The sequence below is a fragment of the Anabas testudineus genome, chromosome 24, assembly GCF_900324465.2.
Source record: "Anabas testudineus chromosome 24, fAnaTes1.2, whole genome shotgun sequence".
Taxonomy (NCBI): Eukaryota; Metazoa; Chordata; class Actinopteri; order Anabantiformes; family Anabantidae; genus Anabas; species Anabas testudineus.
This window is the reverse complement of record NC_046632.1, coordinates 15,586,029-15,612,806: the sequence shown is the minus strand read 5'-3', so window position 1 is coordinate 15,612,806 and position 26,778 is coordinate 15,586,029. Positions and strand designations below refer to the sequence as shown.

At 40.8% G+C, this 26,778-nt stretch overlaps 1 protein-coding gene across 1 annotated transcript in view; it reads right to left on the bottom strand.

Moving 5' to 3' along the window:
- The window catches only part of LOC113149320 (nesprin-1), a 55,133-nt gene extending 33,672 nt beyond the window's left edge, over positions 1 to 21,461 (bottom strand). The window contains exons 1-39 of the mRNA XM_026341370.1: positions 21,378 to 21,461; positions 20,912 to 21,070; positions 20,270 to 20,833; positions 20,007 to 20,141; positions 19,716 to 19,859; positions 19,435 to 19,598; positions 18,530 to 18,827; positions 17,777 to 17,892; positions 17,428 to 17,545; positions 17,118 to 17,284; positions 16,838 to 16,988; positions 15,844 to 16,754; positions 15,307 to 15,462; positions 15,014 to 15,164; positions 14,702 to 14,860; positions 14,432 to 14,599; positions 14,186 to 14,287; positions 13,698 to 13,901; positions 13,174 to 13,379; positions 12,668 to 12,775; positions 12,223 to 12,520; positions 11,686 to 11,879; positions 11,306 to 11,585; positions 10,783 to 10,947; positions 10,244 to 10,579; positions 9,955 to 10,091; positions 9,419 to 9,548; positions 9,012 to 9,182; positions 7,165 to 8,892; positions 5,558 to 5,728; positions 4,641 to 4,796; positions 4,270 to 4,511; positions 2,142 to 4,170; positions 1,692 to 2,026; positions 1,437 to 1,581; positions 1,125 to 1,325; positions 707 to 966; positions 488 to 629; positions 95 to 238 (exon numbers count right to left, since the gene is read on the bottom strand). Of these exons, the coding sequence (XP_026197155.1) occupies positions 95 to 238; positions 488 to 629; positions 707 to 966; positions 1,125 to 1,325; positions 1,437 to 1,581; positions 1,692 to 2,026; positions 2,142 to 4,170; positions 4,270 to 4,511; positions 4,641 to 4,796; positions 5,558 to 5,728; positions 7,165 to 8,892; positions 9,012 to 9,182; positions 9,419 to 9,548; positions 9,955 to 10,091; positions 10,244 to 10,579; positions 10,783 to 10,947; positions 11,306 to 11,585; positions 11,686 to 11,879; positions 12,223 to 12,520; positions 12,668 to 12,775; positions 13,174 to 13,379; positions 13,698 to 13,901; positions 14,186 to 14,287; positions 14,432 to 14,599; positions 14,702 to 14,860; positions 15,014 to 15,164; positions 15,307 to 15,462; positions 15,844 to 16,754; positions 16,838 to 16,988; positions 17,118 to 17,284; positions 17,428 to 17,545; positions 17,777 to 17,892; positions 18,530 to 18,827; positions 19,435 to 19,598; positions 19,716 to 19,859; positions 20,007 to 20,141; positions 20,270 to 20,833; positions 20,912 to 21,052 (11,427 nt within the window). The 5' untranslated portion in view covers positions 21,053 to 21,070; positions 21,378 to 21,461. The remainder of the gene's footprint in view (positions 1 to 94; positions 239 to 487; positions 630 to 706; positions 967 to 1,124; positions 1,326 to 1,436; positions 1,582 to 1,691; positions 2,027 to 2,141; positions 4,171 to 4,269; positions 4,512 to 4,640; positions 4,797 to 5,557; positions 5,729 to 7,164; positions 8,893 to 9,011; positions 9,183 to 9,418; positions 9,549 to 9,954; positions 10,092 to 10,243; positions 10,580 to 10,782; positions 10,948 to 11,305; positions 11,586 to 11,685; positions 11,880 to 12,222; positions 12,521 to 12,667; positions 12,776 to 13,173; positions 13,380 to 13,697; positions 13,902 to 14,185; positions 14,288 to 14,431; positions 14,600 to 14,701; positions 14,861 to 15,013; positions 15,165 to 15,306; positions 15,463 to 15,843; positions 16,755 to 16,837; positions 16,989 to 17,117; positions 17,285 to 17,427; positions 17,546 to 17,776; positions 17,893 to 18,529; positions 18,828 to 19,434; positions 19,599 to 19,715; positions 19,860 to 20,006; positions 20,142 to 20,269; positions 20,834 to 20,911; positions 21,071 to 21,377) is intronic.
- Positions 21,462 to 26,778: the final 5,317 nt, after the last annotated feature.

Below are 26,778 nucleotides of genomic sequence, written 5' to 3'. Positions count from 1 at the left end.
CTGCAGAATGACCACAAATGATAAAAAAATATAAAAACTTTTAGTTCATGATAGTACACGTTACTGAGGATGATTTAATCATGTGTCCTGTTACCTTCTCTTCTGCTCTTTGCAGAGACAGCTGGATTTCTTGTAACCTTCTGCTGATTGCAGCTGGAATAACAGAATACTGGCTCTGCAGATCCTCCACAATATGCTTTAATTTGGTCTTCTGGGCGGACAAATTATTTTTGAGCTCCTGTCAGTGTGGGAAAATCAGGATAAATGTGTGAAAGACAGGAAACTGAGTGAGACAGAGTTAAGCTCTACACTCCTAAATTATATTCCATCACAAGTTTAATATACTTAATCTTCAAAAGAGAAGGATGATTGGCAGGAATCAACTGACCATAAAGATGAAAGAGCTTGACAGCTATGAAACTAAACGTACATCAACAAATGTCACTCCAATTTCTAAGTTTATCAACTGCAAAAACTTGAACCTGACCTGTTGTTTGCTTGGATTTGAACAGGTTTGAAGAATGGTCAACATGTTTCTCTCCACCTCTTCTATCTCGTCTTGAATTTGCTGCCTCACCTTCTCCTCTGTCTGGGCTGCAGCTACCACCAGCAGGTTTCTCTCTTTTAAGCTGTGGGGAACAGTATCATCTCAGGATCCCTGATATGAAGGATTACTCACTCTTCACGTGTAATAAGCAAAACCCACCTCCTGATGTTCTCTTGAATTTTCATTAGTGTTTTGCCAGCAGATCCAGGACTTGTGTGGTCGTGGGTAGTGGATAAGCTCAGTGCGTGCTCCAGTCGATGCTCCAATGAGGCCAGGGCCTGCTGCTCTTGCTCCAGACCAGCATGGTGCAGCTCAGCCTGAGCAAGAAGCTCCCGGGGTTCCTCATGAGTGAAACGTACACTGGAGGAGTCTGGCACCTCAGCTTGAAGACTAGCCAAGAAGCTGCAACACTGCTTTATCTAAAGAAAATAAAAATCAGTCCTAAGTATTAGGAATATTGCTTTTCCCTTTATGTGCTGTACTGCATGTTGTACCAAAATAACACACACTTACTAACATTATGTTATGTGGTTTGTGTTTAAATACAAAGAAATAATCCATGGATGGTAAAACTCACACTTGTAATGATGTCCTTCCACTCCTCTCCTCTCTGTTCTGTGTGAGCTATCAGGAGGCCGACACCTCGTCGCAATGACACCCAGCGTCTCCACAGGGCTCCCAGCTCACCATCCTTTCCGGCCCCACAGCCCTGATTTGGACATCCTGCTTTCAGTTCTTCTAACGTCCCAGCAAGGCTGCGGAGGTTCTCCATCAGTAGCTTCATACAGACATTAAAAAATAAGATCAGAATTTAGTATAAACTGGTCAAATTTACTCAAATATAAGTACTGCTATTGCTATTCAGCAATTAAAAAATTGTTTGACATACCGTAGCTCTCTGTTGTTGGACTACACATTTGTCATATGAAGTCACGTGTGCTGCAGCATATTCAGATAGCCTGGCTTCAAACCCAGAAAGACGCTGCTGTATGTCTTCATGGCAGCTCCTGTGACTTTGTTGTCTTACTGCACACCTATAAAAAATTGATCTTATGATTTTACTATATTTTAAATTGTAAACATGAATATACACTAAAATAATCACAGCAACAAGTACTTCTAAGAAATGGGAACTGCCATGTACCTCTGCAAGGATTCCAGCCTGAGCTGGGCCTGGGCCTCGAGTATAGCTCTTCCCACCAGCAACTGACTGAGAACACTAATGTGGAGCTGCTCAATCTTTGAGCGAGAGAGGCATGGTTGCTGGGGGACTAGTTCCCCAAGGTGGCAGATATGAGCCTGGAATCCATCTTCTAGAGCCTCTAGAGCCTGCTGGGTCTGTCCCTGCTCCTCAGTGCAGTCCAAAAACCCTCCAGGAGCTGACAAGAATGTGGCTTCAGCATTATGTAGGAAACCTATTGCTCCTTGAGCAGCCCACTGGTAATCCTTTAGGGATTCTCGAGCCTGGGATAAACTCTCCTGTTGGATTGATGTTACATAATCATTTAGACAGGCAACAAACAAAAGTATAAATTGGAAAGTAAAAGAAACAATTCAAAAGCAGGTTGGAGTAGCACAGAATATTTACGCTTACCATTTGTACATGGCACGTCTGCATGGTTGCATCTCTAAGAGAGTACAGCTCCTTGTAGTTCTTCAGGTCAATATTTTCTTTCTGTCCAAGAGCTTCCAAAACTCTCATGCCAGACTCCACATTTCTCCAAATAACCCAGTACCTCTGTAGTGCATCATCTATTGCCTTTTCATTTGGATTAACTGGTTTGGCTCCGTCCAACTCCAGTCTTGTTCTTTGCAGAAGCTCAATGAAGGCAGCAAGTTCAGAGGAAAAGTGCAGACGTGGAAGAAGCTTGGACTCCAGGTTTTTTATATCATCTGTGACAGAGTGCTCCCAGAAGACCAAAGTTTCTACAGTGCGGTGAATCCTCTGCCTCTCTGAATTAAGCTCAGATGGGTACAACTCCTGCGCTATGCTCTCCAGCTGGTCGCCTGCTTCTTGGCACTGCGTCTTCACCAAAGGAAGTTCAACCAGGAGTATTTGGCACAGTGTGAAACTCTCATCAACACTCACCGTTTTGTTTTTGGTATGCTGAATTTGCTCTTTGGCAATCTCCCTAGATTCCTCCATCTCTCTCCTCAGGTACAGATATTTATTTTGCTCAAAGGCAATAAGACTTAGAGCTTTGCATCTGTCCTGCAGTTCCCCTATGGTGTCAAGCAGGGAGCTTCGCTTGCCATCCTGGCAGTGCTGAAGCTCTTGTACTTGACACTGATGCTCCATTAGCATGTGCTTCAAACATGCAATAGTTGAAAGGGTTTCCTGTGTTAAAGGGAATCTTTGCTGCTCCAAATCACTGGCAATTAACTTTAAGCTAGCCTGTACAGCTGATAATTCTTTATCTGAAGTGGTTCGTTCATGAATCAGCTCCTCTAATTCCCAGACGGTTGCCTTCTCATGAGCTAATAATCCGTCTAATTCTGTCCAAAGGCCTGAGAGTCTGTTGACAAGGTAGCGGCTCTCTCCTGGACTTAGTCCTATTGCAATGTCCTTGCAACTTTCTGCCATTGCCTCTACCAGACTTAGCTGTCGCTCCATCTCTGCAGTGGCGACTTTGTGACTCTGCAGCTCACTCTCCAGCTTTTGGATTTCTGCTTTGGAAACATTTTCAACATGTCTGCAGGGGTCTCTTGTTGCATGTGTTTCTGCTAGCCAGGTATCTATGCTAGCAAGCTGGGATATCAGTTTCTCCCTCTCCTGCAGATTTTTCTTCATGGTGTCAAGAACATGATCCAAACTCTCGGTAATGGCTTCGTAGAGGTCTTCTATTGTCTTCATTGCTTGATCACATTCCTCTTTGTTGATGTCAGAGGTAACATCTTTCATCTCATCAACTTGTAATAGCATCTTTGACCGTCTAGACAAGATATCAGTCTGGAATTTCTTCATTTGAAAAATCTGACTACGAGCCTCCTCAGGGAAAAGAGGTAACTTTTTACCAATAGAGATATGATTTTCTGCTTGCTTGGCCCATATGATCAAGTCTCGCAACTGCTTGTTCATCTTAACTGATGAAGTGGTGCCACAGCTACATGTGGAAGTGTCAAATTTTACCTTGGTGACATTTAACAAGGATCCCAGTTCCTCAAGATTATGCTGGATCTCATCCTTTTCTTTCTGACCCAGAGAGAAGTGGACAAGGGCTTCCGATTGAGATTTCAAGTGTAGATAAAGCTGGTTGTACAGTGTTAAGTCTGTGGTCAGACAAATTAATTCTAAATCGGTTTTGCTTTCACTACTTTGAAAACTGGATTCCTGAAGCTTGGCTTTCAGCTCTTCAGCCTCTTTCATGAGAAATGAGAATTGAGAGGTGGAGTTTAAAGCCTGCTGCAGAGCTCTTTTGATACTTCCTTCTAAAAGCCTCCATTCCTCCTGGACATCTCCAAGCCATGCAAGAAGAGCACCTGAACTTTCAGCATCACTCAAGTGGACGGCCAACTGTCTACTTAACTGAAGGAGCTCTTCCATGATACTTTTCTTCTGTTTCATGGTTTTCATCAGTGCATGAAGTCTGTCAACTTGAACAGCACTGCTTCCCAAAGATTCTCTAAAAAAATCCACCACAAAAATAAAAAATAACATTAGTGTAAAAAATTGAATGTACACAAAGATTAAAGTAGTGAAACTACAACAATTCAGTACTCACAAGCTCATTTTTTCTTTCTCAGCAGCTAAAACCTCCAGGAAAGCTCTTGTCATCTTCATCTGTTTGTGATACAGTTTGACCTGGTCCAGCTGTGCTGCTTTGACCTGCACTGTGGCAGAAGCATCCAGCAGTGCTGCACTCCACTGTTCTTCAGCTCTTTTTAAGGCATTTGGGTCACAAACCCTGGTAGCATTCCAGCTTTTCATAGTTGCTACTTGCTCTTGCACACAGCGACTGTACTCCTGCAGTAAACAGAACCAGCTTTACACATAACTGACTTTTCTGCTATATATCAAACACAGATAGATGCACACAGAAGTTAAAGTTATTACTAAAAAAAAGCAAGGAGTTAATAGAAGTATTTCACTTACCTCTGCATCCTCCAGTTGTTTAGCCATAGCTGTGAAGTCAAGCTGTGCTGGTTGGTATCGACATGCCAGAACCTGTTGGACAGTTCGTACCAACTGAATCTCTAGTTCACCAGGAGAAGACTGCAGGTACCATTTCAAATCAATGTGTGGTGTCCTCTATAACACAAACAAATTAAAATTAGTGGGAAATCTGCAAACAACGTTCATGATAATGATGATAATGTGAAGACAAAATAATTAAACATCAAACAACTGCCTCCTTATTATATAATCTTTATTTTTCAACCCGTCTGCACTGTGTGGGGTAATGTAATACTGTAGCTGCCAGGATTATGTCCAGTGGGAGTGTTTCTTTCCCCTTTTCTGGTGGAAATTGTGACTTGTATTTCTAAAATTGAACAATATCACACTTGGTATCAAAAACATTCAAACTATGCCATAACAAGCCACAAACTGTAGGCTGTGGTCATTTAGACCCTCTAATTACAGAGCAGGAAACCATTGTATTTGATAAGTCCTTCCTGTTGACCTTCCTGTCAGCAGCATATACACAAACATCAATCATTACACTGTTACTCCTATCTATTCCTGTTCTGTGCATTTATAATTATCTTCTTTCCCTTTTTGGACACATGAAGCTGTGCATTTATACTTTAATTGTATTACTAACTGCTTAAAATATAATTTTCATCACCTGTTCATTCCCATGCAACTACATTTGTGGCACAAACAGCTAATTAGCAACTTTGTATTTTTATGCCTCCATTCAGTTCAGAATTTAATCTATTTAAATACAGAGACTTTCTCAAATCAGTTTATTAAACCACAACGTGTCTTGTGACATAGCAAATCCACCGTAGAACTCACGGATGTGCTGCGGGCTAATTTCCTTAAAATTAAAACCAGTTGATACTCACATTTATTATGTTGCTTCTTTCCACCATGCTCTGTATGTCAGACAAAATATCCTGCATGGTGGATCTGTGTTTGCAGGAGTCTGGTGAGTCGTCTGTCTTCTCTCCAGCACTGAGATCAGCTGACAAACCCTGCACCGTCCTCCCAGGCTCCATGCTTTCTGGGATCACAAGCTGTAGAGACAGGTTACAGGGGGTCGTGTCACCTCAGGCTTATTTCCCCTGTGTTTGTCCACAGATAATAGCAGTTTCCTGTTCTTTCCATGCTACCATTAGTGTTGCTGGTGGCCCAGCGAGTCAGTTCAGTTAACACAAGAATGCGCCTGAGTAGGGAGCAGTCTGCCCTTAGGGAGAGGGACTATCTGTTCGCCTATTAAGTGCTGCCAGTCTTACCTCTTTACAGAAAAAAACTGATCTGTCATAACTTGGTCAGACAGGGCGAACACCAAAACATGACATGAACTGCTACATTAAAAATAGGGGAGGTGCCTTTTACAATATGTTTCGGGGACCAAGGTGTGTGTTGGAGCAGGGCGTAGTTGGAGTAGGGATGACTTTATCAAAAAGTAGATTGTAATGTATACTCACACAACAAGCAACAAATTAGTGTCAAAAAGCAAATTATTGCTTTTTAAATACAAATATTTTGGTACTTGGAGGAACATTTTAAGACAACATTCATCAATGATCAAATCAAACATCATCTGTCTGCAGAAAGAGGGATTTTGCCTGGCAGTAGTGTTTTTTTCTCATGCATGTTAGTGTTTTATCTGCCTTGAGAAATTCTGCTGGTTTTGCATACCCATGTAATATTGTAGTATGTTAGTTGTACTTGTTTCCAATGTTCGACATGCAAATTTGGTGAATATTTTATGGCTTAATTGTGCTCTGTGATTGTTTGAGAATCATCCTAAATACATGTTATGGATTTCATACATTTGCCTTAAAAATAATTAAATTTTGTTCTACTTTATGTTGCAAAGTAAGTAGAATGCCAAAACTGTGTGACTGGACTTTGGCAATGTTCTGACATTCAAATGCCAAATGGTATGAAGAATACGTTCTAAAAACACACAAGTTACAGCAAAATTTAGGATAGAATTTAGAATTAAATTACAGCTGCAAAATGTCAGAACTTCTTAAGTTTCTGGGAACACACCCCCACCCCGACATGAAATTCAGATAAGCAAGGGAGAATGATGTGTAAATGTCAAAGAAGACCCTCTTTGGTACGTGAAATTTACAATACAAAGACACTGGGGTCTTTAGCCTACAGAAATGAGAGAAATCCATGTGTGTCTGAAAGTAAAGTATGTTTTTATGCCTGTTGATATTCATTTTTAAAATGTATTTATTCATACTGCTGGGAAAACTAAATATCACATTATGTCAATTTTAAACTTGGACAACAACCAGTGTAGTATCGATGGTATTGATCGTCAAACAAATTGCATTCTACTGTATTGGATATATAGTATACAGTATACTGTGTGTAAACTCTGCTGGTCCTTACCAGTCATGAGAAGTCTCTGTGTACCAACTTTCATACTGCATACAAGTTTCTACTAGACAAGCAATTGTCAAAAAACAGAAAATCCACTGTCACCTACTTGTCTCTGTAAGGACTCTCTGGCTGCCAGCAACAATGGCGACTCCGATTCCCTTGTTTCATCGTGAAGCAAATGATCCCACCTTTCTGGCACTTCTGGGGATTCTGGGTCACTTGCTTCTGTCATCACTGCATGTCCCGTCCCCGGTCTTTGTACTGTGTTAAGAGCCATGTGCTGTTTATTGTCACCAACAGATATTTGGGATTCAGTTAAAACATTTCCAGTTTGCACTGAATCTTCCACAGTGCTTGACACAGAGCTCATCGTTTGCTCCTCATGGTGACAGCAGTCTGTCAGCTCCTCTTGTTTGACACCTGGGAAGGTTGTTTCTGTTGCATTTGCACCAGAGGGCTGACATTCAGGAACAGTGTAACATGATTTGGAGGAATTCAGCAGCTCATTGTACATTAATTTACAGGTTTCTGTGTGTTTAGTGCATGACTCTGCAACTTTTTCATTACGTGGCTCTGCTCCCTCTGAACACCTAATTAAATCTGAAGTGCTGGCTCCAACGTGTTCTCCTTGCTGCATGTCCTGTGGCTTCAGCTCCAGCACTATTGTAAAGACTTTCTTTGGCCTCACATTGGAGTCCTCACTTTCTTTTCCTTCATCAGCAGCCATCTCAAATACACCAGATTGTGCAGAATAATTAAGGTTCTCCAAGTCTGTTTTGTCTGATTCAGCACTGATTAAAGGTGAAAGAACTCCAGATGTCTTCTCACTGCAGTCCATACATGGACCTTCTGTAAGATCTGCTTTGCACAACCCTGCTTCCTGTGAACAGCTCAGTACATCTGAACCAACACTTTCATGTTTCTGCATATCCTGTGGCCCCATGTTCAATATGATTGTAACCATGCTCTTAGGGGTCACACTGAAGTCCCTGCAGTGTTCCTCTTGATCTTGAGCATAAGTAATCATCTTAATTTTCTCTGCTTCTGATGCTAGATGTTGAGAAGAAAAGGGGAAATCTCCAGGCTTCGTCGATTGGGGTCCAACTACAGATGTGTCACAGATTTCTTTGTTACTGCCTGCACCTATAGTTGACAGCTCTGAGTCTATGATTGAGGTAGTATCTTTCAGCAGCCGTTCTGTGTTCTCTTGTCGACTTATTAGACTGTTGTTCAGATAATTAAATGAATCTGATGTTAAAAGCTCTGTGTGATTTAAAGAGAATGATCTCTGCCCAATGCTTTGAGCACTTCTATAGGTGTTTTCAGGATCATGTTTTAGCCTGAGATCAGTTTTTAGGTTTATTTCTTGGAGGGCAGATTTTAACGGTTGTAATTCTTGTTGGGTTTTTGGTTTGAAAACATCTGTGATTTCTACATTTGGGACTTTATTAGGCATTAAGGCATATTTATGTGCTGTTTGCATAAGGCTATCTGCAGCAGACATGGCTGTAATGTCTACGGGTTGCACAGAAACACATGCTTGGTTCTGTTTTGTGGCATCAGCTTCAACATTAGATCCTCTTATCGTGTTTGTGCCAAGCTCAGAGGAAGGTTGGCCTTCATGTAATGTAGTGTTGACACTGCTCATTTTGTCATCATCTCCATCACTTTCAGAATTTTCCTTGTTATCTGTTGCAGATGAGACGAAAGATGCTGGAGGACACACAGCCGTACTTTCCTCAGGCAGATTTAATGGTGTGCCACATTCACTTCTAAAGGTTGCACCCATCAAACCTTTGTTGTCCAATTCCACTTCCTGATGACCTTGAACGACCTATGACCCCCCCAAAAATAGTAAAAGAAAATATATTATATATTTATATATTGCCATTTAAACAACATCACCATGATTGTTTTGCACTATAAAGATCAAATGACAGAGAAGAAACTCACCAGGTGTTTAGACAGGTTTTCAAGTGCACGTGTGCTTTCATTAAGAGCATCTAAAGCACATTTCTCTAGTTTCTTTGAGACTTCTGTGTCCAAACAATCTAGAAGGAAATCTTTTTCTGACAGCCTTTCATGGAGAGTTTGTTGAAGCAACAGACCTTCCTCGAGAACCGCCTATGGGAGCACAGTTTAAAAACAATTTAAAAGACCTTTTTACATGTAAACTGTATGTCAGAAATAATGTCATAAAGTCATGTGAGACTGTACTTAAGCACAGTGTGAATATTCTCAAAACGATGTTGCTCGCCAGTTTTGCGGGGACATTAAAGTAAGCGAGAGTATGTCATTGCATCTTGCACTTAAAGCACATACAGATATTATAACAATAAACATATATCCAATGTTTTTACCTTGCTGGGTGATGATGGTTCAGTTTGTACCGTTTGGCTCCACAGCTGCAGCTGGTTGATGACCTGTGTCATCCAGTTAGCAATGTTTTCAGTCCACTCCTGCTTCTTGTGTAGAAATAGGGACCTGAGGCTAGAGTAGGAGTTTACATAACATTTAAAACATTAACAAACTACATGCAGCACAGTCGCATTTTCAAGCTATCTGTGTTTTATTGGTCTTTACCTTTAAATTTTAACCACATTTCCCATCAACCCCGTTACTTTATGTCCCCAACACCCTTTTTCCTGGCATAAATTTGAACAGATTTTCACATTAAAATAACACTGGTAATGACTTTTTTATCAGCCTCTCACTCTGTGTTCGGCCCTGTTGTTGTTTCTTTAGGCACTTTAATCTTAACATTAATACAGTAATGACCATTTAGTTTTACAAAGCTACACAGTCAATGTGAATTAACATGTCAATAAGCTGTATGGATATTATGAATAAATACTAATGGTAAACTATACTAACTACTATACTTATGGTAAAATACCTGCTGAGCGCTCTGGCGACTGCACTAACACTCAAAATGACATCTGTAGGCAGCATTTCCTGTGTGGTGCTCAACTCTCCAGTCTTCTGCAAGTGGTCAACTCTTGCAGCCAACTCTGTGATTCTGTTATCACTAATCTGAAATAGAATAAGTGCTACTGTGATGATACAGTTTGTTATGAGCAGAAAGATGGACATATTCATGAAGCATGCACGAGTGTTAGTTATCTGCTGTTATTTAAGGGTTTAGCAACATTTTATGTATTGTGTTTTTTGTTTTTTAACAATACCTGTATTGCAGACCACTGCTGTTTGAGTTGGTTGATGTCAGGCAACTCGTCATGGTTCCCACAGAGTTTGCCCACACTTTCTGTCAGGTCTTTCAGAGCCGTTTGTACACAGGAGACCTCTTCCTTCAGTTCTTGAACTCTCTGGTGGTTTTCGCTGAGCAGTGCCAAGTTTTCTCTGATGCTGTTTTCTACTGCCCTCTTGTGGTTCTGCAGGTTGCTGACACGCTGGGAAAGACTGGCCTGGGCCTCTGCGGTGGAACTGGCTGTGATTGAGTCTTTGAGTGCTGCAAGTTGCAAAAGGTCTTTTTCTATGTCTGTAACTTCTTGTAATGAAGCCTGAAAAGTGGAAATAGTGACTTATAAACATGTTGTTTGCTCTTAAAAGAAGAAATGGTGTTTAGAGGTGACACATTTTGGGAAATTCTTCACCCCCTTTGTATAAATGTCTTTTTCATGGTTTTAATGCAGATGGAATGTGAAATACAAACTGTAAGAGCCTGTAGATGATTCACCAAGTCAGTTTATTTAATGGTCCTCACCTCCAGAGCTGGTAAATCAGTGAGCAGTCCCACTGAGCTTTCTTTCTGGGCTTGACAGGCTGACATCCTTTCCTGCAGAGATGTCAATTTATGGTGGCAGTCCTGTAGTAACTGGCCAAAATGTTCCTCATTACTCACACCTTCCTTGAGGCGGGAACACACACCCTGTGGACATTTTAGTCACATCAAGCCTCAGTTGGAAGTCTTCGTTTAAGTACACATACTTATTGTTAATATGTTAAAGCAGCAGTGTCCTGTCTTTTCTTGTTCAAACCTTTTGAAAACAGTTTATCCGTTGTTTTAGGAGTAATTATTTAAATAGTTTCAATGTTTTTCATTACATTTCGCTAATAATTGTCCTTTTTTGTTTTGTTATATACAGAAATTACCTGCATGCAGTACCTTTACCTAATTACTGTAATCTAAACTTTTAACTGTATTCATTACTTGTTACGTAAGCTTCATGCAAACTCAGTGACAACCAGGATTCTCACTTTATACGTCATCAACATCAAAGGTGTACCTTCAGCTCGGCCATCAGTCCTGATGAGTAGTTGTCCAGCTCATCCCAGGACGAATTTGTCCATATGATGTCACTGGTTTGCTCAGCCAGTTCCCTCCTTTGTTGAGCCAGGGTGGTAAGAGTTAACTGAATGTAGGCTTGTCTACGCTGTGCTGTGCCAGGCCAAGGAAATAATGTGGGAAGCTGAGCAATTTTGCACTTCAGCTCTTCCACTCTGCAGCGGGCCTCCTGTCTTTGAGCCAGGTAGGAGGAGGTGAACTTTGGATCAGCTTGTAGAACTCTGAAGCACCAAGAGACACCAATCAATAGTTCTTTATACTTATTCATCATATTAATTGTGTTGTATCAGTAATCACTGTGGACTACCTACTATACTATACCTTAGCTCCACTGACCTGTAATAAGGTTCAACTGACTGCAGAAGGTCCTTCCACTGCTGCTCAGTGTTCTGAATGGTTTCCTGAATCTCCTGTTTCAAGTCGTCTCCATCACACAGTCTTTGGTTCAGACTACTTCCAGTAACTCTCAGCTCTTCAATTCGAGCCTGTCCCTCTGCTGTCGCATTTACAATAGCCTGTGATATATTTTTTACAGATTTTACAGATCTGTGCAAAACCGATTCAGGATGCAGTAGCACAAAAGAGGATAAATACTCTCGCTACCCTCTCAGGAAGGTTATGAGCTTTTCAGTCACCATAACAGCAGTTCTGCACAACAAATGGACACTCCTCATTTGGTAACAAGTATGAACAAATGGAGATGAAAAGAAACAACAGGTCTGTGACCACACCCGCACATGACAGTACAAAATACTGTAATCGCACCCAGACAATTATTCACTTTTAGATTGTTGCAGAATATGACTTAACGTGTAGAAAAACTGAGTCATTGAATTAGAGTGAGTGAGTTTTTCTTACTTGAACATTGTGAAGCCTTTGCTCTACAGGTCTCTGGATCTCAAGACTTTTGCCAAGTGGAGAGTCCACATGTTGGCCCAGATCTGCGACCCAGGATCTTGTGGATGAAGACAAAGCCTGAAACACCTCAATGTCGTTCTTCAGAGAGCTCTCCTTGTTCTTAGAGTCACCTAGTATGTCGGTGTTAAAGCTGTAGTATTGTTTCAACAGTTTTCGACTTTCCTCCACAAGTGGGACCTGCTTAAGTGAGCCCTTCTGCAAGGATGATACAAGCTGACTGAGGAGCTCTGTCCTCACTCTGCAGGAAAAAAGAATGACAAGACAAATGATGATCAGTTATAGTTTATTCACACTTTTAAAAGCAGCTTTATTTTAGTGCACACTGTCCACAAGACTAAAACTTGTGGACAGAACATTGCACATGTTCACCAAGAAAACATTTCACCTTTGTTGAAGGGCCTTCTCTTGCAGGAGACTACGATCTTCCTCCTTTGCTGATTCTTCCTCAACGGTTTGCAGCCATTGTTCCAAATGCTCCCGCTCTCTTTGCAGCCTATAGCACACATACAGCATGAATGCAGGTATAGACATGCCACAGACACGTCATATACCATGTGCTCAAGACACTGTAGGTTAAAGTGATATGATAGTGAGAAAATGATCACACAGAATAAAGGGCAGACTTAGGAAAACAAGTTGAACTTGTCTTCTTTCTTTCTTCTTCATTATCCAGAAATAAAAACAAATGGATCTCTGCAACTATTTATACACAGAGCTGCTAATTCACTGAAGTCACTGTAACAAATAAGACTTCATAGTAATTTTTTCAAAATAAGATAAATTTATAGTCAGGAATTCCTGTGCAAAGATCAAAACCAACAATAATTTTTTCAATTTGCACATACTACCTTGTCAACATTTCATTTATTGTATTTATCGTTGTTACTGTACCTGTCGAGATCCTGGATATCCTTTTCAGTCTGTTCTTGCACCTCAGAGAAAAGCTGATGGGTGTTTCTGATTTTCTCTTGCAACTGAATGCCCTCTGTAGATAGATCCTGTACGCTGCCCGGTCTTGCTATAGAGGCCAAAACACTGAGATCCTCTAACAAACTCTCTGCCTGCTCATCCTGGGTCTGGAGCTGCCAGCATAGTTCCTTCAGAAGAACAAATTAAATCAAATGATAAATGTTTGTTCATGTTTTTTAGGTCACTTATCTCTGCTGCCATGTCTCTCAGTTCTCCTCTCCAGGGTGTTTGGGCAAAAGGCTCCCATGGTGTACAAACAACAATTTAAAGGTTCCTGATGGAACCAAATAACATAATGCTGAGTGGTGTTTGTTTACTTCAAGATAATGTGTTAGTGGTTTAGTGGAAAATACAACACCTGAAAATACACATACATGAGCTCTACTTTGCAGTAATAAGCATTCCAGCATTTATGCCAAGTAATCTAACTTCCTTTAAGAACTTACCTTAAGTTTTGTGAGGACAGTTGAAACATCTGAGCCACTGAGACTGAGGAGGGAGTCCTGAATCTTCTGGAGGGACTTCCAGCATTTGGCCATCCTGATAGTAATTTGTCCCTTAGCCCCCACCATCTGCCTGTAAACATCCTCAGCTTCAGAAGCAAGTTCTTTCAGCTGCTCGATCTTCTTCCTCATCTGGGTCTCAACCACCTTAAAATAAATAAATAACAATAATAAATAAAACAATCAATCCAGAGCTGTGTTTAATCAGTTCAGGGCTTAGTTCATTTGATTGAGAGCCAACCAAAACACTACTGCAAGAAGTGTCACAAAGTTAAATCTTTTCTCACAGTAAAAAGGAAGTTAAAGTAGGCTAGACTACACTGGACTCCATATAGTATATAAACTATATTCATAAAGCTGTTCGTCCTATCTGTTGTATTTGAACTTGAAACAGTCAAAACATCCAACTTAACCGAGATGCCCATGTTTACCTGCAGCTCCGCCGGGAGCTCTGTGCTTTGAAGGAGTGACTGAATCTCAGTTGCCTTTCGGTGGAAATGCTCCATACTCTCCTCTTGGGCTGCAATCTCTTTCTGTAGACAGTGAGAGAGAGAGTTTGTCATTATTCAAATAAACTGTAAAAACCAGGAGATAATTTGCTGTAACCCAAACACAAGATGACCTGGAGAGGTCTAAAGCTGTATATTACAGAAAAATAAATAGGAAATCACTTTTACCTGAAATATCTTGATGTCGTTCTCTGTCTGACAGGACGAAGACTCAGCAAATGCTGACACTTTGTTTGCGATCCAGCTCTCGACATCAGCCCCCAGCTGCTGGACTCCAACCCACAGAGTCAGGCTAACATACAGGTTGTCTTGGTAGGAATCGGTTCTTTCTGATAACTGCAAAGAATTGAAGTGACAATGTGACAACAATAAGCAACAAAATAAAACTAAGTAAATAAAAAGATTCCTGCTGATAGACAAACAGCAGGAGAAACTCACATCCAACCACTGGTCCATGAGAGCTTCAGCTTCACTCTCAAATGGGATGATAGTGCATTCTGGGATCTGGCGCAGGTGAATGTGAAGCTGCCTGCAGACACTTCTCACTTCTTCTATGCGTTCTCCAAGTCCATTCAGCTCTGCTTTTGTTTCCTGGACCTTGGAAATCAAACACACAGTAAATATAAAATGAACACTCAATACAGCTGTGGTAATTGTCTAATTGGTTTATTTTAATACCCTACAATAGACAAAATCATCAGAGTACAAAAGTTGGTCTAGTCAGTAATCAAAGCAAACAGTGTGATATACTTTCAAATGTAGTTTCTGTAGGTTGTCTTTCCCCAAATAGGAGGTTTGTTTACTGATGATGCTTTCTGCTCTCTGCAATGTCCCACTCAGGTCACCACGAATACTCTGAAACCTCTTTAGCAACTCTGTTAGGATTAAACACTGCTCCAGCCTGAAAGTGATTCATAAGACAACACATATTGTACAAACTCAGCAAACTAAATACTATGGTAATGTGGTAGTACAGTAAATAATAAAATAGAGAAGCAGTGATTTTCAAATACTGTGCGTGTCACTGCTACTCTTATCTTTACCGTTCTCTAACAGCTTTTGTCGTCTCTTCCCAAAGATTTTCCACTTCTCTGCTTTGACTCAGATCAGGGGATCCTGATGAAGATGCATCTTGTACATGCTGCAAGTCATCGTAGAGACCAGCAAGACGACTTTCCAGCTCCGTCAAGACACGTGACCTGGAGAGAACAAAACAATCATTTGATGGTAGTGGGTCATAAATAAACAGTAAGAAAATACAAAAGAAAACAGCTTCCTAAGAAAACAACTACTTTCTTGTTCTTTCTTTTCAGCAGATGGGCAATGGTGATGTTTTAAAATACAAACTGAATTATGATATTTTACAACTCTAACCATCATAGCTGATGATTCATAGGAGTGATACTGAAAGTCTAATGTTTTGATCTTCAGGATATGTGTGTTGTTTGTAAGAAGTTTGTTTAGACAATCAAATATATGAAAGTCATTTTAGCTACAGTTTCCATTGCTCTAATGTACTGTAGAAAATATAATTCCTCCCATGTTATAAAAACAGAAATGTGTTTTTATTTCAGTTGTACCTCTGCTGCAGAGCAGGCAGAGTGGGCTCCTGCAGTCCCAGCTGCTCAGCTACTCCTCTTATCTCCCTCAGCGCTCCTAATAAGACAGCTCTCTTCTGGAACAAGCTCTCCTTCTCTCCCCTGAATTGGATACCTCCTCTTCTTCTCTCATCCTTGACATCCCATTCAGTCCTCCACAGTTCAGCCATTTGCCCTTCCTCCCCTTCTGTCTTCACGTTATTCTCTCCTTCCAACCTGCTCCTTTTGGCCTCCAACCGTGACTTCTCTTCTGCCCCTCTGGAAGAGGGTCGGTCCTGCTCCTGCACGTCCTTCTGCTGTATTGAACCATCTTCAGTCTTATTCTCACACACTTCCACAGGATTCAGTGCTTCAATGCTGTATATTTGCTCCTTTTGCACTGGATTTATGTCATCTTTGCTCTTTGCCCTTTTCCTGGCTTTTACCAGATTTTTCTCCACATCCACAACATGCTTGGACAATAATGTCACAACATCCTGGCACTTCACAGTTGCGCCACTCATGGTCAGAGTCATCCCCACTGCCTTTAAACTGCTGTCAACACTATCAGATTGTTCTGCAGCAGTCTGCAACCTCTGCTGCATTGCTAATTGCCAAGAACGCCCCTCCTGCTCCCAGTCTGGTTTGTTTTGCTGCCTGTTGGGATCCTGGTTTGCCAGTAGAGTTGGAATCTCTGCCTTGACTTGCCTCACAGTGGCCAGGAAGCGATCCAGAGCCAGGGCAGCTGAGAGAACCTTCTCCAGCTGCTGTCTGAGCTGTTTGAGATGATGGACACTGTGTTGGAGAGCTTGGTAGAAGGATGAAGGGGATGTGACTTCTGACTGTTGTCTTTCCTCTTCACTGCTTTGTTCTGATAGTTTTTTAATTTCCAACTGCAGAGTGACATCCATTTCCTAGGTAACACATTAGGGATAAATAATAATGATGTAATACATATTACTCTACAGAATTAAAGTGCTAAAAAGCAAAAACCTACGTTTAAGTCAGAAAGCAAACTACGGTTAATCAACGTGAAGGAGGAGATTTCCACAGACTCTCTGATGATCTTGTCCAGTTTTTGTGCGATCAGTGCCATCTGATCATCTGCCGACTCCATCACGTCAGCAGTGTTCTGCAGAGATGTCATCCTGACATCAACAAAAGTAAAAAATACTCTATGTTAGAATATGTTTTTATTAGTATTAAGGTATGATTATTAGTTTGCTGTGTCTTTTGATAAATATTGTGTAATATGATAGAAAGTACCTCTACAGTACCTGCTCTGTAGGCACATTTGCTGACCTCCCCACTCTTGAGTCAATTGCTTTCGGTCCCTTTCCACATCTCCAATGTCTTTGCTGGTCATAAGAAGGGAGGGCTGCGATAACCGGTCACACTGGAGCTCAAAATCAAACCATAGTGCCTCTGTCTCCTGTTTTAAAGCCTGTTGAGAAGCAATGATTGAAAAGTATGAAGAGTGTGACGTTTCAGGCCAAATCCTTCCTCAGAGAGTAGATCAGATGATTGCTTTGTGTAAAAAGCATTTCTTTGAATGGCTGAAATAACGTAAGTGATGCTTCAACTTGCCTCAAGTTGCTTCTTTTGGTTCTGCAGGGTAGAGATGGTGAATGGACCTGAGATACACTCCAATTGTTGCTTGTTGTTCTGGAGTTGGCTCTGAAAAACTAAGCAGGACTGTCGGTACCTACAGTGAAACATTTACACATTGAACCTGCTGCAAAATCTGCAGTTCATCTTGTTTGTGTCTTTTATTCTTATTTCACTGTAATGAATTCAGGATCTGTGATAAATTTGTGTATTTGAGGTAATTTTGTCGGGTCACATAGTAACATCCATTAAATTCATGGTAAAAGTATTTGTTGTTTTTATACAATAGAAATGTGATGGAAAATGTAACTTAGACAATAACCCATACCTTTCTAGCACTTCCTGTGCAGATGGGCACTCTTCATGTTGTGGGGTGACTGCCTCTGAGATGACGGTCCACTCTGCCTCCTGCTTGGTTCTCACAGTGTCGCCTTTGACAACTGCCTAGAAGATGCGACAGTCGCAAAGTAAGTGCAGCGAAGAAACGAGGAAAACATGGAGCGTCTAGCTTATCCAATTACTGAGGATTAATGCCTCACAGCTAGTGCTTTTCCAGTCCCAGCCAGTGAAACAGTTAAGTTTGTTTAAAACTGGGAGCACTTAGATATCAATAAATGAGGAAAAAGCAGCACATTCATAACTGTTCTTCAGCTTCCTGAATAATTTGAGCAGCCATGAGGATGTTTTCAAACAAATTAACTACACTCAAAAGTTAAAAGTGAGTGTTTTTGTGGTTTGTCAATTTACCTGCAACACATAAAAGTGTTATATATTCTTGCTAAACAGTTATTCTAGTACCTGTCTTGGTAGTACATGAATATAAATTGAGATATTAACATCAATTAGGTGTCAATTTAAACCAAACAATGAACTGTAAACATCTTCTCAGTTCCCTCATCAGTAATTCACCCAACTCACATCACGCAACAAAGAAGCTTTGACTTCATGGAATATGGTTTATGAACTATTTAAAATGTAAGAATTCACAAATGCATGTCTCTATGTGCAAATTAAATTATACCCTCAAGTATAAAAAACTAACATGATAAAATCTAAAGCACTCAGTGTAATCTACACATACCTGTATATGAGTTGAGGTTTGCTGCAGCAGACGAGCTTTCAGTAGCTGCTCTGGGGCTCGAAGTGAAGGCTTTTGATTTATCCCTGACCGAATGCTGCTGAGTTGTGTCAGGTGGTCCTTGCTTTCTGCTGGGACATCCTGGATATCATCACAAAGTGGCACTGACCCAGCCACAGGTGAGAGGTCTTGTTTTGGGACGTTCATGTTTTGCTTGGCAAGAAGCTTGTTGCTCTGCTGCCTGCAGGCCGACACGCCAGTCGCTCTCAGTGGGGTGTTACCCCCAAGCTGCCGTCCCCTGCTGAGTTAAGAAATGTCCATGGGGGGAAGGTCAGGGCCAGTTAGAACCACTCAGTCCCACAGCCATCTCAGTAAGATTAATAGACGTGAAGGATTAGAGTCACAATTGTTAAAAAAATCAATGGTCTGTTCCAATTAAATAAGTGTTAACTTGATATTATTATTATGCTATATGCTTTATCCCAGCTGTTAAAGACATATGAACCTGCATGTAGGAGATTGTTAATTTTGTTTGTTACTAGTTTTATTTATTATTCCTTTATATATTCCCCTCACCCCAACCAGTCGAGGCAGGTGGCCGACTACCCTGAGCTTGGATCTACCGGAGTTTCTTTCTTTCTTTTTCCGTCCCCACTGTTGGCTAGTGCTACAAGTAGGATTTGTTGGGTTTTCTATTTTTCCATTTTTAATCTGTGTATGTTGTTTCTATGCGAAGCATAGAAAAGAGCTTATGGAAAAAGGCTTAATGGAAAAGAGAGAAAACATCCAAACTTATGTCCTTATTATATTAGGGTTCTTCTTGGGGTTAAATTCAAGAACCTTTCAGTGGTTCCATTTTAATTAGGAAACTACATCTTACATATTAAACCTTCAGGTGCTACTCTTACCTGTCAGCTGGGAGCACTGTGTCACTGGTTTGTGTTTCCTGTGCTTTATCCGACTCCTTCGGCTGGTCTGTTGCAAGGTAGGATGATTTATGTGCTGCCAGGGTCTCATGCAGCTCTCGAAGTGATTCCTTCTGTTCCACTGCAGATGCAGCTCCTTCAGCAGCCTGTGACGAATGTGAAACTCAATTCAAATCAAATATGTTTATTTCTGGTTATACGATCTTTTACCTGGATCTGACACAGAGGACAGTCAGATATTAATGGTTAATGGTTGCAAGTACCTGTTGCTGCTGCAGAGAGTCACGGTCAGTCTGGTTAGTAGTCTCATGGACAGTGTTAGTTTCCATTTGACACTGCATGCCAGAAAGTTCTCTGAGTTTAGACCACAACGCAGGAACAAGAGCAGCCATTTCGCTTCGTACATACTGAGTATGACACAAACATGCACAAACGTATTTTAGGGAAAAAAAGAAAAAACCTTTTCTCTTAGTCTCTTTTCTTTGAGTCTTTGACTCATCCTGTACTAGTGTGTGCATTAGACCTTTCTAGACTGTATCCGGTCCCTGTCATACCTCCCACTGCTTCCTGATTGAGTCAGAGAAGAGTGTCAAGTCTTGGAGCTGGGGCTCTGAGCAGAATGCCCCAAAACCTTCCACTGCATTCAGGAACTCCTCAAGGACGGCAGGCTGCAGAATCATTAAAGCTTTCTGCACAGAAAGACATAGAGCTATAGACCAGCACACACAAACACAACTGGTGGCAACACAAAGCAAAACACCACAGTCAGATGCATTTGCCTTCTTATATCTCTGTCATTTAATGTTTAAAACCATACCTGTTTCTTCTTGGCTTGTGACTCTGAAATCTCTTTGCCACCAAATAACTCGATAGCTTGCTGAATGCGTCCTTGTAGACGACACCTGGCTTTCTCCAGCCGGCTCCTCGCCATTGAGCGGGCTTTTGAATGAACTTCACTGCGTACCATAATCAGAGGCTGTGGAGTTATATTACTCTGCATGGTCTTTGGTTGCTCTTTTATTTTGGATTTATTTGATTTGTGGGTTTTTGAGAGGGAAGAACTTTTATTTACATCTGTGACTGGGTTTGACAGCTGACAGCTATGAGGCTGAGACAGCATTTGAACTTCAACATGTGGCATAACAATGGTTGTTTCATCCTGTGTGTTTATGTGCTGGATTTCAGGCCAATCCTGAAGAATTCTTGTTCTTTGTTGAGGCACAGGAAATGAAATGTGGGGTGGAAATTTACTTGGGTCCTGTGTTTGCAGCTTAACATCCCCAGTCTGGTCTACATGACTGGTTCTGGCCACAACCAATAACCCTTTCTCTGGCTGTCTCTCTGGTTCGCCCACAAGGGAACTGAACTTTCTAAGAATGTCCTAAAAAATAAAGAAATCCAATATGTATATGAGAATGTTGAGGAATTTAAAGAGTTAATCTACATAAGTTTTACTCACCTGGCAGCAGGAGACACTCTCTGGGATCCTGTCCTGAATGCCAGAGGTGCTGAGGTGCTGCAGAGGAGAGGTTTTCTGTACTTGAGCCACGAGTTTCTGCAGATCCTGACCTTCAGTTATGGCCTGGTTCTCTAGCTGCATGCCTCGAGAAATTAGCACCTGGACAGGATTATAGAGCCTACGTAAACTGAGCTACATACATTGTAGTGTAGAATCTAGACCAAATGTTAGCATAGTTTAAATTTACAGGAAGATTTATGCTGCATAAGGCTAAAGTCACACCAACGTCGTCCAAACCTTTTTAAAGCACCATTTCATGTTAGATTATATGTAAGAGATAACGTTTTGTCATTATTTTTCAGGCCAGAAGACTGCACGTACCATACACTTTGCATACGCTGCAACATAATAAAAACAACCAAAAACCTCTTCTTAATATGTGCACAAAGTTTCTTTTTCTGCTCACTTTGACTGTAGGTTCCAGTGCAGAGTGTCCTCTGTGTTCTTTCTCCTTTAGGTGCTGGTAACAGTCCAGAGCGTCTGTGTTCCAGTGGTCCAACTCAGCCAGACAGCCCTCTAGCTTAGATGCTGCTCTCTGCAACTCCCCACATGTCCTCTCTGCTTCATCCAGAATCTGTCATATACAGGTAATTAACACTGAGCCTTATCCTTAGTCTGCTGTACTACAACACAAGAGTGGCACCATGGGAACTGGATAACATTAATAAAAACAAAAGTGTTTATTTCCAGCTTCTGGATAGTTGAATGTACAGAATATTCAATTGTGCACTGGTTTAATAAAAGTTTGCTTAGTTGATAATATGAAGAAGGCACAAAGCTTGTTAAACTGCATCACAGTGACTTAGAGAGTTTTTACAGGAGAGTACCTGTGGGAGATTTTGTTGAAGGTTCTCTATGTGACTTGTTTGAAAGTCTGGGGATGGACTGAGAGATGAGAGGTAAACTTCTGCCAACTTTTTACTCAGTAGCTGAGAAGGAGAACAATGAAAGCAGAAATAAACAAGGCATTGGCTCAGGCACGGAAAAAGCTATGTTATGCTTGTATCTATCCATTCATTTATACATGTGCAACTGCCAACCTGTAGTTTCTGTCTGTTAGCCTTTAGTGGGACTGATGCCACCTCCAGTGGCTGCCTCAGTAGCCAGCTGGCCTCCTGAATCAGTGAATGCACCATCTGAAGGCACAGGGGAGCAGCACTGGGCTCTGATGATACTTCCTAAAAAGACATGGTTCGTGACTGAAATGCTATACAGTATGTCCTGTTCCCTATGTGCTGTTACCTTTTATGTCACATTTAAAAGAAAATAAAGATACACATCATCACATTTTCAATAGGTCTTGGAGTTTACATGCTGACATTAATTTAGTAAATTAGGAACATTTAAAAACCTACGTATTAAATTAATGTTAACAACCCGATTATGGAAAGCATTAAACAAACAATGACAAAATGTATACTTACAAACTTTGCCCTCTTCATACATTCAGCCCACTGCATGTTGACCTTGCTCAGTTGCTCTGCCAGACTGTGGCTGGTTGAAGTATCACTTACTTCAATAAGAAAGTTTCCCATCTCATTTAGCTTCGCCTGACATGATGTCCACTCACTCACATCCTGCAGAAATCAAAAAAACAAAAATGTTTTTTAAAGCTTCACTGCAAACACTGGACATCATAGTGGCAGTCCTAAAATAAAAATGACCTGCGTTCCAATAGCAGTAGGCTGGGTTTGTATCGTCTGTTCGAGCCATGTCTGCAGAGAACTAAGGCACTTGTTGTAAGTCTCCCACGCAGACACCGTTCTCTCCATTGTCCCTTTCACAGCCATTACAGCATGCGTGACTAGTTCAGCTTCACTTTCTGCTTCCTTCACCTGAAGAGTAACACTCTTTGAATCTTCACCTGGAGAATAACGAGCAGAGGAAGTTTTGCTTCAAGTAATTCATTATTTACAGAGTTCACCGCATGTCAAAGACAAGGCTTAGATTTTGTGCTGCACATTTAGATCATACCTAGTGCTGCCTTTCTGGTGTAAGCATTTGCTTTCTCCTTAAGGCTTTGGAGCGTGTCCTTGAGAATCAAAAGAATGCCTTGGTGCTCCACTGTTTCCTAGACAGCAAACAAACAAAAATCGCCTTTGCTGGTTTTCTTGGACGCATAATTTATAAAATAAAGTAGCAGAAAATTTAGATAAACACTCACATGCCAATCCTGCAGCAGATTGTGTGCAGCCTCTTCTGAACTGTAGGGAGTTTTCCAAACATTGACCTTTGCACTGATGTGGCTTAGGAGGTCCAGTACAGAGTGATGGAATTCCTGGTATTCCAACTTGATCCCTTGATACTTTGCTGTTACTCTGATATGGGTTAAACTGTTTAGAAAATGTATGTATTAATGCATTATCTATCTATCTATTATATAATCTGTGTTACAGGTTCTGAAACAAAATTAAATATTTGACACAGTTTTGTTATGTACCGCCTTTTTATCTCGTCAAACTTTTCAGCTGGCAATACTACGTTCCCTGAATCATCCATGTTGTGGTATGCATCAAGGATTTGGACATAGTGGCTCATCTCCTTAATTATTGTCTGAAAAAAGATAAGATATATATATATATATATATATATATATTATAATAAAATACTTTTACTTTTACTCAAGATACTGTTCCTCCTCCCATATTTATATCTGCCTGGATCATTTCCAGTCGTCTAAAGATTGTTTCAGTGACGTGTGAAACGTGAAATCAAAGCCAGTTTAAAAAAAAAAAATACTGTAACCTGTAGGGTGTCTTGTTGAGCTCTTGCTTCTTTAGCAATGCTTGCATGGTCTGTCACTCTTCCTCCCTTTTCTGTTAATGCTGCCTCTGCACGCTGGAGCCACAGAACCACTGTATCCAGAGGAGGAGGAAGACTAAAGTCCAGGTCTGTTTTACATCTCTGCAGCTGCAGACACGTTACAGAACCCAGTATAAACATAAAATCTTGTCATTGTCATGTTACATAAGGAGGGTTCTGTAAGTCTGGAGTGGAGACACTGTTAGAGGTAAATGTTTTTCCCAGTTTTCCTCATATCATTTATTTCCATAATTAAAAATCATATCCTTATTAATTAACAAATACAAAAACACAGGAATGACAGGCAGTGATGCTGTTGCTTATGGATTTCCTCACCTCCTCTTCCAGACGATCCCACGCTGTTCTGAGATCATGCTGCTCTTGACTCAGCTCTGGGCAGCGTCTTATGGCAGAGAGGTGCGTTATCACCGGTCTCCTTTTTTCAGTGAACGAGCCTTCTAAGCTCTGAAACACCTAATGAACCACACACAGCACCGTCACTCCACAATGTCAAAAATATACTCACAAATTAATATTTCCTTTATTTGCTTTTGATCCATGCCTTACTTGATATTTTTCTGCATAACTGGATTTATCTGCAGCCGCCCATGCTTCTGAAAGTTCCTCATAAGCCTGCTGCAGCCAACAAGTCATTTCTTGTGCACGTTCATTTGGAGTGATCTATTTTCACAATAAAAAATATAAACTACAAATTTTAAAGTCATAAAAAGGCTGACTGGGAAGAAAAACTGTTGGGTGCAGAGCTACACAATCATGTTACGGATCATACAGAGATAACTGTAAACTTCATGTACAGCTCTGGAAAAAAATAAGAGACCACTGCATTTCAGCTATGCTAACACAAAAAGAATTGGCCATGCATCTTATAAACGAAAAGATATGCAACTGCACAGTCTGACAACATATATAAATATGGATAAATATTAACTGAAGGTTTTTAGTTTGATGTAAATCTACAGTACCTGCCGTAAAGGTGAGACTGCGATTGCGGGAGGAAAGTGGTCAGGTAAGCTCACAGAAGAGAAACAGGAGGACTGATCCAAAGGGAACAGCTGCACCATCGACACCAAAGGAGAAAGGAAAACGTTGCAGGAAAAGAACAAAGAAGAGAGTTCACAGCCTTAAGTTTATGCAGGAGATTGTGAGTTCAAGATCAGGCAGGTAAAATAAGCAGCATGAGCTGAAGTAGTAGTAAAACACCCACATAAAACAGAAGTACTATACTTAATTTAGAAGGAAGACATGCTGGTTTAAAAATCTATTTGAGACGATACTGTGCTAATCTCCATCACGAGTGGGTTTGTTTACCTGCAGATGGTCATCGGGTGCTGGCATGTCATTGGAGTACTGTAGAAACTGGGCCACATATGTCATTAAGGACTTCTCATCAGGGTCTTTAACATCCACATCTGAGGTGATGAAAAAGGAAAGGAAGAGAAAAAGTTTGTCTCTGAATGAATAAATAAAACTATGAGTTACTAAACACTACAATACGTAACAGCCACTTCAAATTCTTCTCAACACATCCAAAGAGGAGTGTTTTAAATATTTGTTATTGCTTTTCTGTTGCAACCATAAAAGTAGTTTTGAGTTCATTCAGTTTAGAGAGTGTGTTCTAATTAAGTGTCTTTTAGTTGTAGTTTTGAGAATGACTTGTATTAGCAGTCTCATCAGCCTGGCCAAAAGCATAACAACTAATCCCATAAAACATAGTGTTAAGTCTCTTTTCAGCCTCACCCTGAGGCTCCAACAGGCGGGGGATGTGGAGCTCTCTCTCGGCCAGGTGAAAAGCTTCTTCCAGGTTCTCCTGGTTACTTCTGCTTTGAACCAGTGAGAGATCAACCAGCTGTGGTCTGAGAGAACAAAGAATGGCCAAGAAGGCCTCTCCACTCCTCCAGCTTGACTTGAAGTCCTTCACACTGATAGAGCTGCCAACCCTGAAAAGAAATACACACACAATGAAATTGAGAAAGGAAAATAAAAAGAAACTTACAATGTGCTATTTTTTAATTTAATTTAACAACTGCATTTAAAAACACCTTCGACATTGGTCCCTGACCCAAATAAGCAGGGCTTTCTTGGCAGATATTTTGAAGTGCCTGTGGAGGGGAGATGTGCGACCTGGAGGGACTGGACTAGCTGGGACTGGGCTGCCAGACCAGGAGTCCAGGCTGGCCAAAGACTCAAGTGAAGAATGGCGAGAACTGAAGGACAGAGTGCTGGCCAATTCCTCAATCTAAGACAGACAGTGACAGAATATATTGTACATGTACGTGTTACAGCATGTTCTGGACTCACTAAACTACTTTCTGTTGATACTCACATGACAATGAAGTATGATGGTCCACACAAGGCCCAGAACGATTGAGGGTCGTCCGTCTATGATATCTGAGATGTTTATGTTCACCAGTTTGATCTACTCCAAACAAAAAAACACAAGTTAATAAAAACCCAGTGTGACGTGTTATGTTTTGATATTATGTTTGTGTGTTGAATCTTACAGATTTCTTCTTAAGGAAACTTAACGCTGTCTCTATGTTGGCTCTCTGCTGAAAAAGCCCATGGCCCCTTTGTCTTTTCTGTCGAGACAATTATTATTAGAACAATTTATCTTAACAATATTCATTGTTTTTGTGTTGTTTGGGCTTTTACCTATGTAATATTTGTGTACTGATCAATTATAATTATCCAGTAGGAGATCTTTTTCAACTCTTTGATACCAGAGGCACAGCGTGGGAACTCACCATAGGTTGACCACTCATTACCTCCAGCAGGTCAAGTAGCTGAGACCCATCTCTGAGGTCAGAAAATAGGTCTGATACATATGACGGAGGACATCTCTGTACCAAGGCACAATAAACAACAGAGGAGTAGTTAAGTGTATGTGACATGATCCATCTTCATACACTAAGTACAGATACTATGGGCACCTGTACAGCATCACAGCAGAAGTCATACGCATTAAAATAGCTTACATTAAGTAG